Below are 13,977 nucleotides of genomic sequence, written 5' to 3'. Positions count from 1 at the left end.
AGAGTTATTTTATTCAGTCTGTGCTCTTGTTGCAGATTTACCCCTCATTTCTTGTCTGAGCAAAAAAATCAGCAGGACAGAAAGTGAAGGTAAATCTCTAACACAGCCCCAAACAGCAGTACGAACCAGACAAGAATTCCAATCCTTTACCACTCGATCCAAGAAAAAAAAAATAAAAAATAAAAAACACAGCAGTTTTAGCTTAAAGTGGTTGCGAAGGCTCAGGGTTTTTTTTTACCTTCATGTATTCTATGCATGAAGCTTAAAAAAAAAAAAAAAAAAAACGACTAAGCTAATGGCTCCCACTGCTGTCAATCACAGCCAGTGGGCCAAGGAGAAGAGGGAGGTGGTGGGGCTGAGCCATGCCTCTGTGTGCACAGACACACATGGCAGCAGCTCGGGAGCGAGCCTGCTCGGTAGCAAGCTGCTTGCTGTGGGGGGGGGGGGCACTTGGCAAAAGGGAGGGGCCTGGAGCGCCAGTGGGAGGCCTGAGAAGAGGAGGATCAGGGCTGCTCTGTGTAAAACCACTGCACAGAGCAAGTAGTCATGACATGTTTGCCGTTTTTGTTTTCACCTTTGATATCACTTGAACATCCACTTTATTACTTCTTGCCTCTACAAAGTTTGTGCTAAGGCTGACACAAGGCACTGGTTTGAATCATTGCCATTTTTCTTTATCTATAAAGCACACGCAGGCTATAAAGATGAACATTGAAATTCATAAAGTTATTTGAATAAGTCAAAAACAACATAACTTTCAAAATGTAATATTTCAGTCAGAAGCAAAACCTTAAAGCTAATCTCCAGCTTTTAGTGAAATTTAAATAGTTTGTTTGGACCAAGCTGATCCTCAGGAACTATTACTGTTTTTAAGAGATGCAGCGGCTGGGTGCGCTGTATAAACTGTATGCAGCCTCAGCTACATACAATATACAGCACTGTGTTCCGGCAGTAGAGGGGAATGAAACGGAGTCAAGCTGAGCTGTGCCCAGCCTTTCACAAGGAGCTTTATATTCTATGAATGAATACAAAGCATTCTCTGACTGGCTGAGTGCTAGAACAAAGCGCTGTACACTGAATGCAGCAGAGGCTATATATAGTTTATACAGCGCGCCCAGCTGCTGCATCTCATAGTGAAGGCAATAGTTAGTCAGGACCAGCTTGGTCCAAACAAACTATTTAAACTTCACGAAAATCTGGAGATCAGCTTTTAAACCAATAAAAAGCACAAATCTATACATAAATTAAATGTACAATACCTCCAAGTTCTTTTACATTCAGAATGGCACTATGGAACGGAACGGCTTTTATACTAAAACCTAAAAAGAAAACAAATAATTATAGTTTATATTTACAACAAACTTAGAACAGATCATTCTGTATTAAAGTCAATGCTCTTGCCTAAGGTTCCTTTCACATGGGTGGCCAGGGGGTGGTAAAAACAGGCATGTTTTTAGCGCCCCCTGATTGCCTAATTACAATGCAATACTTTGCATTGTATTGCACCAGTTTTAGTAGGACTTGCAGATTTTCAAGCTCTGCAAAGTAAGTGAATGGGACCACACTGCAACTGTGAGCCAAATGGTTGGCTCGCAAATGCGCTATGATCCTGCAATGCAAGGTTTGCCTCCTGAAAGTCTGCAAACCCCTTTTCAGTGTCCTCTGAAAATTAATTCACTGCAGATCACTTTTAAAGGGGGTGGTAAACACTGCTGCTAGTGTGAAAGGATCCTAAAAATGGCTATTGCCATTACTTGTCAGAAAACCCTCTTCTGAACACTTTGATATGACTTCTGCATTTGCACGACTTCTGCCTTCTGAAACTAATCAGAGAGGCCTATAATGCCAAATGTCAGAAGTTAGTTATGCAGACTATTTATAAATACTGCCCACTATTAAGCAGGAGGGTTTAAAAAAAGCAAACCAAAAAAAAAAAAAAAAAAAAAAAGGATTTTTGATAGGATTTTTGGCTTACCATAAAACGTTTCTTACAGTACATTAGGAAACACAGTATGATGCTATTCAGGTAGATTGGGTGATGCTGCTGCCTTCAGAAGATAGAACAGAGCTATAAGGACAGCCCAGTATAACCCCTCCCACTCCCATCATGCCTGTGTTTTGTAGCAAAGCAATAAAAGATTTTTTATGGCAAAATCTTTACAGGGGTAAAGGACACCGGTTTAGTAATTCAGGTACATTGGGACATCCAAACGCAAACGGGCCCATAAAAAAAACAACAGATTGACAGAGGGGGCTCAACAGAGCATGAAGAGCCTACGATCAAAGCCAGCATCTGAAGAGGCCTCAAAAGCCACCTGGGAAAACCGACCATGTGAACAGAAAACCAAGTAGCAGCCCTGTAATTTTGAGAAACAGATGGCCTACGCTGAGCAAGCCGTGAGGGGCTAACTGCTCTAGTGGATTGCATTTTGTCATGGAAAGGTGGAACATTAACCTCAAAAGGCATAGCTCACCACAAATTGCCAATGCAGATGAGGGGGTGTCTGGAGATAAAAACAAACTCTACAGCTTTGGCCAAAGTTGAAAAATTGCCCCTGCTATAGGTGTAGGCCATTTACATACCTCATGATGCCCGACTGTAAAACTCCCAGAGATTGCATCACCCTGTCCTGCCTTGTTGCTAGTAAGTTATTACCTTTTCCCGCTGGCCGTACACCTATGCGGCCTCTTAGCAGGTGGGCTTTAACCCCAAGAGGCCGCATATATGCATCCCAAATATAAACATTCCTATAATGACAGATTGTGCCCTGCGCACTCCCAATACAGTTACCGGTGGGTACCGGAAAGCTCCTGATGCCTACTTGCAATCACAGCGGTCATATGATCGGAATGCCTGCATCTGCCTCCCGGCATTTAGAATTTCTTAAAGGGCCGGCAGAAAGGGGTTAAGACTCGCTGAGTTATTACTGCTTACATCCACCATCAAAGAAGCGAACTCTCACATCTTGACCTCAGAGCTACTGCATCAGGGGAGAGAAAACTGTGAAGGGGTTTGAATCAGAACAAGCTCACTTCTGTGATTGTGGAGGTGATCATTAACAGCTAGGCGTGTCTTTACAATATCCAAGCAACAAGCAAGGATGAGGAAATCCAATATCTGGGATTATTTTCAGTCAAGCTTTATGAGATATGTAAAGGGCCTACACTTATAGCAAGAGTTTTTTCAACTTTAGTCAAAACTGCACAGTTTGTTTTTTTTCTTTTTTATCTACAGGAGGTCCCTTATCTGCATAGGCAGTTTTTTGGTAAAGGTGAAGAATACCTTTAAGTCTATAGGCTTGAATGAGGAGCTGGAGAATCAATCTTGAGACAGTAAACAAGGAACAAACGGTCCTTTACAGGGGCTAACCAGGTGTCAGACTGTCTAACGGAACTGTAACTGATAGACTTGTTCAGACAATGGAGGGAGATTTCCTTTGGATGCTGTGAAGCAGGACATAGAGAAGAAAGAACAATGTTCTGGTTAAGATGAATGAATACACCACCCTGGAAAGAGAGAAAAAAAGGCCTTGGGCCTGCCAACACAGAAATGTGCCTCACAAAGGTGATGGCAATGAGGAAGGCAACCTTGTTAGTATAAGTCGACAGGAGAATATCCCCGATAGGTTTAAAGGGCAGTTTTCGAAGAACCAGCAAAACGAGACGGTGTCACAGAGGGGCACACAGGGGGAACAATGTAAGGGACACACTGTACAAAGGTTTCACTAAGGAATGAGATGCAAGTGGTCTTGAAAATGAATGTCAGAGGCTGAGATTTAAAGTGATATTAAAAGGCAATTTGAAAACACGCACACAATCAATCATATTTGCCTGCCTCATGAAGTAGTTTTGTACAGAGCAGCTCCAAGCCCCTTCTTCAAGGGTCTCCCATCAGCGCTCCTGTACTCTCCCTCCTACCTAGAGCCCCCACAGAAAGCAGCTTGCTATGGGGGCACCCAAGCAGGCTTACTGCCGAGCCACTGCTCTGCATGTCCATTCACAAACAGAGCTACAGCTCGGCGCCATCTCATCTCTCCTCGTTGACCTACTGATTGTGATTGACAGCAGCAGGAGACAATGAGGAAGGAGAGTCCACAGAGAGCCAAAGCTCTCATGCACATTGCTGGACTGCGATGGGTGTCAGGTAAGTATTGGGGGTGGGGGGGGTTTGCTGCACACAGGTTCTTCTTTAGTTTCATGCATAGAATTTATGAAGGTAAAAAACCTTAAGCCTTTACAACCACTTTAACCCTTGATGGCACTCAAGGCCAAATGTTGATCCTGACAACTCAAGAAATGAAACAAGATTAATCCCACAAACCCACAAAGTACTTTCTGAGATGGAATTTCCTTGCCTCACATCTGCCTAGGCTAGTTCAGTTAGTTTCTATGAGAATTGCTAGAGGAAGAAAGGCATAGACCAGGCCAAACTAATTCCATAGATATATCAGAGCATCCACTGCAAAAGGCTAGAGCTTCCCTGGACCGAAAACAAAAGTTGCTCAGTTTGCTGTTGAGCCTGGAAGTCATAAGGTCCATTTCAGGCATCCCCCATCTGAGAAAGAAGGCTTGAAACATCTTGGAATGAAAATCCAGTCTTTGGTGGCTGTGGAGGTCTGCCTGCCAATTTTCTTATGCTTGGGACTCACACAGTGGACAGGGCTGAAATGTGATGTTCTGTCCAAACCAGAATTTGATCTGCTCCTCTTTGGGCTACAAGACTTTTGGTTCTTCCCTGATGGTTGATGTAAACCACTGTAGTGGCATTTTAATGTTTAAATCTTGGTTGGATCACATTGAATTGAAGGGGTAATTGAAGGGGTAACTGAACCACTCTGAGCTCCATAATATATATTTGAGAGATGAGCTTCCTCCAGCAGTATCACCCCTAGCACCAAGAGAGTATTTAAGGTCCCTCCCCAGCATGACAGGCTTTCTCAGTCCTCTGAATGTGTGACACACCAGGCGAGAGAAAATCTGGTTATGTGGGTCAGGCGTGTGTGACATCTAGAGTTTCAATGGTTTAGAGTGAAACTGGGCCAATGGAACCACTTCAAAAGAAGCCATCATTAAGCCCAGAACCCTCATGTAAAAGAGGAGGGTTAATAGACTTCTGGACTGTGGAGCTGGAATGTGTGAGTCTAGAGTTTGCCCTGTGGACAGAGCTGTGTCCAACAATCTCATACTCCCAGCAATGATAGACCCAGCAGTTACTTAAGGAAATTTGGTATCCACACGAACCTTTGTAGGGTCTGGACAGTCCGCTGAACATTGGCTAATAAAGGCTGTGCCAACCTCAGAAGAAGGTCAACCAGATTTTAAACTTTCAAGATGCCCTGAAGAGCAATGCAAAGCAAGTGCAGGGACTAGGTACCTTGGCGAAGCCCTGGGGTGGAGTGGAAAGGCCAGAAGAGAAACTGTTAATGTGTACCCACAGCAAAAGGTGCCAGGAAGACAATCTTGATGTTTAAAAAGGCCAGGAGGTATCCTGGATAGAGAAAAGCAATGACTGACTTTGCTAATTCCATGCAAAATTTTGTATCTGGAGGAAGGTGTTGAGAACCTTCATATCCAAAATAGGGCAGGATGCCTCCTTTGACCTTGGGGAAAGTGAACAGATACCCTGGAGCCTTTCCCTTTCCAGAACAATTAGAATGACCCATTTTGACCCAGGGTTTTTCACAGTGAGGTTTTGCCTTTTTTCTGGGGCAAAAGGGTACTCTTCTTCCCCGGTGATAACCCTTTGTTCTGCGATTCACCAAAAAGGTGTTCCCCAACCAAAGACATATGCAAGAGGTGTTTCTTGCATTGTTGCTGGGCCATTCTAGCAGCTTTATTTTCTCTTTCTTTGAAACCAATTGAGTTTCCTTGGCTTTGTGTTTGGGATCATTGTCTTGCTGAAATGTCCACACTCATTTCAGCTTCATCATCCTGGTAGATGGCAGCAGATTTTTATCAAGAATTTCTTTGTACATTTTTCCATTCATCCTTCCATGATATGAAGTTTGGAGGTGGTAACAACATGGTGTGGGTCGGATTTTCTGCATACGGTAATGGCAAACTTCACTGTTGGTATGGTGTTTGGGGTGATGTGTAGTGCCATTTGAACTCCAAACATGGTGTGTATTATGGCATACAAAGAGTTCAATTTTGGTCTCATCTGACCAGACTATATTCTCCCAGTATTTCACAGGCTAGTATAAATGTTGTGCAGCAAACTTTAAACAAGCTTCAACATGTTTTTTTCTTTAGTAATGGAGTCTTGCATGGTGAGCGTGCAAACAGGTCATGGCTGTTGAGTGCATTACCTTTTTTTTTTTTTTTATTTTAAACAATTGTACCTGCTAATTCCAGGTCTTTCTGAGGCTCTCCACAAGTGGTCCTTGGCTCTTTAGACAACTCTTCTGATTATTCTTTTCACTCTTCTGCCAGAAATCTTGCGAGGAGCACCTGGTCATGGCCAGTTTATGTTGAAATTATGGTCTTTCCGCTTCCAGATTATGACCCCAACAGTGCTCACTGGAACATTTAGAAGTTTAGAAACCCTTCTGTAACCAATGCCATCAGTATGTTTTGCAACAATAAGGTTGCAAAGGTCTTGAGAACTCTTTGATTTTACCCATCATGAGAGGTTTCTTGCATGACACCTTTTTTAGGCCATCAGTTGAGACTGGACCAGCTGATATTAATTTGTGGTGAAAATCTAATTTCAATAGCACCTTTAGAAACATATCTACCTAGAAAACATGGTGATGTGTTCAATACATATTTTACCCGAAATTGATTATATATATTTAAAAAAAAAAAAGCCTGAGAATCAGGAGGGCCTGCAGGACCGCTCCCCTCTGTGCTAGTGACCTGACAGTGCCAAGCATGTACTAAATGGTCCCATAAAGGGGGGGGGGGGGGAGACTTACAACTGACTGCTGAAGCACGCAGCGATATCCAGCGGTCTGAGATCTTAGTCACAGCAGAGCAAAAACTAGGAGAATCTGTGTGATCCCAAGTAAGAACGCCGGTAGTCCAGACTGTGGTAGACATTAAGAAAGCAAAAGCGTGCATACCATAGGGAATGACCCAGTACAAGCGCAATGACATGCAATGCAGTAATGGAAACAAGCGCTCTGTAAGATGGGCATGTGCAATACATTTGAAGAGAGTCGTAGCACCCATTCCAACTAAGCACCAGTGCAACACTGCTCTGCATAGCACTTGTCTCAGATGTTAACCCTTGAGGCAGTGTAGACTTGAGAGTGCTGGGTAAGGCTCAGGGAACAAATCCCCTTCTACACAATCTTCAGCCTGCAAGCAGGCATACCTCCTAGAGAGTTTTCAAAGACAGGCCTTCACCAGTAGGTGCAGCACAGCCTTGGACCTATAAAAGGGCTCTGCAGCTAACACACACAGGTGTATATGTGATTGCCTTCAACAAAGCCCAATGCTCAAGAGAGCAATACATGCCTCCCTAACAGCAGGGTCTAGGTACGGTCTTCATGCCAAGAATCAGCCGGTCCAGGAAGTTGCAAAATGAGCACCTTCTGGCTCTACAGCAACTGTAGAATGTTGCTAGAAAAAAATCTTGGTAAAACATCAAGAGAAGGTTTTGCTTCTGTCAGGGGAGAGATGTACATTCCTCTAGGATACTAACGAAAACGTAGATATGATGGGAGTGGTTATACTAGGCTGTCCTTACATCTTTGTTTTTCATTGTCCAATCTCCTGAAGGCAGCAGCAGCATAACCCAATGAACTGAGTAACTTCATCCTGCGTCCCTTAATGTACACTTAAAGTGTTACTCCACAACAGTAAAATCAGTCTGTATATGCAGTAAAGCATGCTTGTTGTACTCCCTGTGAAACCTAAGGGGTTAATCCTCTGCACTGTGTAAAAAAGCTGTTTGATCCTGACTTCTCTGCTCCTGCTCTTGTTCAAATGTCCATGTCTTATCTCCTAAGATAAGACAGACTAAACTGTAGCCATTCTGTACATGCTCAGTTTAGTGTGTATTGCTAGAGTTTTTTTTCTGTCTTGGGAGAGTGCATGTGATCAGCACAGGGCCAATCAGCACTGTCCAGACAGAGGTCAGGGGTTTTGCATCCTCATAGCAGAAAGGAAAAACTTCCCCTACAAGCTTTAACCAGTGCTCTGCTGAACACTGATAGAAGTCACAAGACTGCTCTAACTGCTGATGAGAAAAAGGTATTTAGCAGTTTATATTTACTAAAATAATTGCATTTCCATGTTCTGTGTACTGTGGGAGACCAGATATAGTGAATGCAGGGGCCAGGGTTTAGTAACACTTAAAATACATGACAAAATGATGACATGGTTACTAATTACAACTTTGTTCTATGGTTTTATGTATGCCCCTAAATTTGGGTTCAGGAACCCAACATATTATTATTATTATACAGGATTTATATGGCGCCAACAGTTTGTTCAGCGCTTTACAATATAAAGGGAGAAAATACAGCAACAATACAAGAGGGTTAGGAGGGCCCTGCTCCTTGGAGCTTACAATCAACTGTACAGGTCTTGCCAAAGGCCATATACATTAATGATCAAGCTCCTGCACCCACACTGGCTGATCCAAATTCTGTAATTTAGTATGACTGACTTGACTGTAACTATGTGTCCAGACAACGAAACTTGTAGTCATAATTACCTGTGGTAGGCACAATGTTGTCTTGACTCTCACTGCACAGATGTGATAAAAGGCTTGTCTTGCCAGATCCTGTGAGACCTATACATACAATATCATATTCTGGGCGTGGTGGTGGAGGACCCTTACAGCAGAGGGCTCGAAAACACTGCAAATAAAGAAGGTGACATTAGCAACATAGTGTGCAGGTGGAACAGTTGCATTTAACATGGTGCAAGGAGGAATGGTGGGCAATAATCCATAGCAACTAAAGAGGAGTTTATTTATTTATTTCAGGTACTTATATAGCGCCGTCAATTTACGCAGCGCTTTACATATATTGTACATTCACCTCAGTCCCTAACCCTCAAGGAGCGTACAATCTAAAGTCCCTAACTCACATTCATACATACACATACTAGGGCTGATTTAGGCAGGAGCCAATTAACCTACCAGCATGTCTTTGGAGTGTGGGAGGAAACCGGAGAACCCGGAGGAAACCCACGCAGTCATAGGGAGAACAGGCAAACTCCAAGCAGGTGGTGCCGGGGTTGGGAGTTCTTAAGTTGAACCTGGTGACTGAGCTATGGGTCTCTTGCATTATTAGGATTTATTCAGTTTTTAATTATATAGCATCAGCATTTTATGAGGCGCTTTAAAATGTGGGGAAATGACAAAGACACATAAGGGTTTTCAAAACATAATAGCTGATGAAAAAGATTATGGTCTACAAAAGTTTGTCAACTTAGTAGTCAAGGCCCTGTGTAAATCAAGGCCCCGTGTACAGCCTAGACCGGGTGTCGGCAACCCGCGGCTCCGGAGCCGCATGCGGCTCTTTTTCACCTTTCCTGCGGCACCGGAGCACACTGCCCACCAGGTGATAGGCAATAGGGTCGGCAAGCCGCGGCTCTTTTAATGTAGATCTTCTGTGTGCCGGGCGCCCGCTGGCAAACATTGGCTGTCAGGATGTAGGCGGGGCAGCGTGACGAACTCCTCTCCTCTCACAGTCCGCCCTGAAGACCAGAACGGCGCGGGAACCCAGCGAGAAGAACGCGCGGAGCAAAGGTAAGTGAATTCACACAATATGGGGAATGAATTACTATGGGGGATGAATTACTATAGGGGGGATGAATTACTATAGGGGGGATGAATTACTACAGGGGGGATGAATTACTACAGGGGGGATGAATTACTACAGGGGAGATGAATTACTATATGAGGGATGAATTACTATATGAGGGATGAATTACTATATGAGGGATGAATTACTATAGGGGGGATGAATTACTATATGGGGGATGAATTACTATAGGGGGGATGAATTACTATAGGGTGGATGAATTACTATAGGGGGATGAATTACTATAGGGGGGATGAATTACTATAGGGGGGATGAATTACTATGGGGGATGAATTACTACGGGGGATGAATTACTATATGAGGGATGAATTACTATATGGGGGATGAATTACTATAGGGGGGATGAATTACTATATGGGGGATGTATTTTCAGTTTTAAAAATGTTTCTCTCAAAATAAATTTCAATCGTGGTTTTGGCGAGATTTGGCTCAGTCGAAAAAAAAGGTTGCCCACCACTGACCTAAGGCTATGATTGTGATTATGACTATACACTGTGGCCCTGATTAACCCTTTGCTTACTGGGCCCTTAAACCCCCTTCATGACCAGAGCGTTTTTTGCAATATATGCAGTGTCGGATTTGTTTTAAATGTTGCAATGGTTTTGCGGCTCCCAGTCTTTTTTTCCCTCTCGGAAATGGGTCCAAGTGGCTCTTTATGTCTTAAAGGTTGCAGACCCCTGGCCTAGACCAAAACTAGCCATACACCTGTAGAATTTAGTTAGAAAATTTTGATTGTCTAATGTTTAGAGGTTCCAAAATGATATTCATTTTCGATCATAGTGACAAGAAAACCCAAAAGAGCATAATGGAACTTTTTTCTTAAATGAAATTTGTGTATTCGCTCTGGAAAAATCATGCATATTGTAAAAGAAACCTGTTGGATACACCTGGGATTCCATTCAAATTGCAAGTCTGAACAACATTTTAATGGTTTTCAAAACAAAATTAGAAAGTCGGAAAAACCACACAAATGAAAATCGAATTATTTTATGTCTAGGTCTAGCATCCAACAGGCTCCTCGGGGTCATAATCTGAAGATTAACAAAGGAACTTGCAGGCATCACTGCACTACAGCATTATGGTCATCTTGGGTATCTTTAACCACTTGCCCTCCAGAGGATTTACCGCTGTTCCTGGCCAGGATATTTTTTGCAATACGGCACTGCGTTACTTTAACTGACAATTGCGTGGTCATGGAACGCTACGCTGCATCTAAATGAAATTTCTGTCTTTTCCCACAAATGGAGCTTCCTTTGATGGTATTTCATGGCCTGTGCGTTATTTTTTGCTCTATAAAATTATAAACTAAAAACTATACTTTTGAAGAAATTTATTTCATCATATATTTAGGCCAAAATGTATTCTGCTACATATCTTTGCTAAAAAAAAAAAAATCCCAATAGGTATAAATTAATTGGTTTACATGAAAGTTATAGCATCTGCCAATGGTGGTATGTATACACTGGAATTTTTTTTTTTTATTATTATTTTTTTTATACTAGTAGTGGCGGCGATCAGTGACTTATAGTGGGACTATGGCGGGCATTTTGACATCCCCAGTGACACTAATACAGTGATCAGTGCTAATAAAAAGTACACTGTACTAATGACACTGGGCAGGAAAGGGTTAACATCTGGGGGATCAAAGGGTTAACTGTGTGCCTTTTTACCATTTTGTTTGTGTGTGCTATACTGTGTAAGCACGCTGCTTTGTATTGCTCTGCTATGCTGGGGCTTGACAGGGGAGAGATCTGTCCTGTTTACATACAGACCTCTCCTCTATCAGTGTTCCTCGGCGATCGCCAGCAGCCGGCGGGGATTCTCCGGCTGGGACCCTGTGATCGATAGCTGTAGCAACCTATGGCGTGCCCTCTACCCAAAAAAACAAAAATCACATATACATATATACACACACACATTTTGCTGCCTTGTAGCAGTACTTCCGCTATAGGGCAGTCGGGAAGAGGTTAAGCCAGGTCAGGTTTACTTTTATTACATCCAATGGCAAGAAGTATGATAATACATGAAAATACACACAGATGGGCAGAAAAGATCTTTCAAAAAAAAAAAAAAAAAAAAAATCTGAATTTGTGTATATGTCGATAAATGCATAATCACAGGGAAGAGTCGATTCAAATTGTTGGATATGACTGTTGATTGATAGTCAGACTGGATTGCCTACTTATTAGAAGACAAACTTTCTAAGTTCCCTGCACTTCTCTTTAATTTCATTACTGCACATCATTTTAGAAAAGTGAATGAAATAAAATGAAAAGTTGTGATGTCAAAGTGCAATGAAAAAAATGCTAATATAAGCAAAAATAAAAAAATAAAGCAACAAAAGAAAGAAAAATTACATCATATTGAGAAAAATCTCATGTTCATATTAAATAGGTTAGCCCACCCTATGATCCACAAGAAAATCTGAAAGTTCCTGATATAAACTAAGAACTGTACAGTAGTATTCTATATGGCCTCCTACTATTACTCCTAAAATGGACTCTCCTACGTGACACCCCCACCCCAAACTCCTACCTACAAACTTATGGCCTACATACACGATAAGAAAATTGTACAAAAATTTCAGCATGAGGAACGATCAGCTGATCATCTGATCGTTGGTATAGTGCTTTCAACCGCCGATTCTGACTTTTCGGACAACAAAAACCAAAGGAGCAAGCTAGAAAATGTTTGTCATACATGACCACAACATTCGATTTTTGTTTATTGCGTATAGTTGTACGAAAATAATCAAATAGGAAAAAAAATTTCCATGATCAAAAGCGTAGAATGGCCCTGCACTTCCTCTTTAACTGTGCTATTACGTAGTATGTTTGCCTAGGTTTGCTTTTGTCGGACGAGAATTTTTTTTTACAAGTTAATACCATTCTGTCTACATCATATGTACTTTCGTGGAAAAAATCAGACAACCGGTCATCTGATTTTCTCATAGTGTGTACTAGGCTTTAGACTTACTCTATAAAAGAAAGATGAATGAAAAGTCAACCCCCAGGTATATTATTATTATTATTATACAGTATTTATAAAGCGCCAATAGTTCGCTCAGCGCTGTACATTACAAAGGGGGACAGAACATGTCACAGAACAATAACAATACAATGCAAAACATGAGGGGATCGAGGGCCCTGCTCTTTCGAGCTTACAATCTAGGACAGTGGTCGGCAAGCCGCGGCTCGCGAGCCACATGCGGCTCTTTACAAGCTTAAATGCGGCTCTTCTGTGTGCCGGGCGCCCGCTCCCCTCCCTCCCCTCCCTCCTCTCCCTCCCCTCGGACGGGCATGTGCCGGGCGGCCGCCCCCTCACCTCCCCTCACCTCCCCTCCCCTCCCTCCTCTCGGACGGCCGCCCGCTCCCCTCCCTCCTCTCGGGCGGCCGCCCCAAAAGTCAGGACTCTGCAGCTGTCAGGATGTAGGCGGGGCAGCCAGGATGTAGGCGGGGCAGCGTGACGAACTCCTCTCCTCTCACAGTTTGCCCTGAAGACCAGAACGGCGCGGGAAGCACGACGAGAGGAACGCGTGGAGCAAAGGTAAGTGAATTGACACAGGGGGGACTTACTATATGGGGGATGAATTACTATATGGGGGACTTACTATATGGGGGGGACTTACTATATGGGGGGGGACTTACTATATGGGGGATGAATTACTATGGGGGGGGGACTTACTATATGGGGGGGGGACTTACTATATGGGGGGGGACTTACTATATGGGGGGGGGGACTTACTATATGGGGGGGGGGACTTACTATATGGGGGGGGGGACTTACTATATGGGGGGGGGACTTACTATATGGGGGGGGGACTTACTATATGGGGGGGGACTTACTATATGGGGGGGGACTTACTATATGGGGGGGGGACTTACTATATGGGGGGGGGACTTACTATATGGGGGGGGGACTTACTATATGGGGGGGGACTTACTATATGGGGGGGGACTTACTATATGGGGGGGGACTTACTATATGGGGGGGGGGACTTACTATATGGGGGGGGGACTTACTATATGGGGGGGGGACTTACTATATGGGGGGGGGACTTACTATATGGGGGGGGGACTTACTATATGGGGGATGAATTACTATATGGGGGATGAATTACTATGGGGGATGAATTACTATGGGGGATGAATTACTATATGGGGGATGAATTACTATATGGGGGATGAATTACTAT

General features: G+C 43.2%; 1 protein-coding gene across 1 annotated transcript in view; it reads right to left on the bottom strand.

Annotated features, from left to right (window-relative positions):
* The window catches only part of ARL15 (ARF like GTPase 15), a gene marked incomplete at its 5' end in the record, with an annotated part of 253,639 nt that extends 244,823 nt beyond the window's left edge, over window positions 1–8,816 (bottom strand). Inside the window, 2 exons of the mRNA XM_089682681.1 lie at window positions 1,260–1,319; window positions 8,666–8,816. Coding sequence (XP_089538807.1) covers window positions 1,260–1,319; window positions 8,666–8,816 — 211 coding nt within the window. The remainder of the gene's footprint in view (window positions 1–1,259; window positions 1,320–8,665) is intronic.
* Between the last annotated feature and the right edge of the window lie 5,161 nt (window positions 8,817–13,977).

Source organism: Staurois parvus, unplaced genomic scaffold (assembly GCF_062004578.1).
Source record: "Staurois parvus isolate SC_StPar_1 unplaced genomic scaffold, SC_StPar_1.0 ptg000294l, whole genome shotgun sequence".
Lineage (NCBI taxonomy): Eukaryota > Metazoa > Chordata > Amphibia > Anura > Ranidae > Staurois > Staurois parvus.
This window is presented reverse-complemented; position numbering and strand designations above follow the sequence as displayed.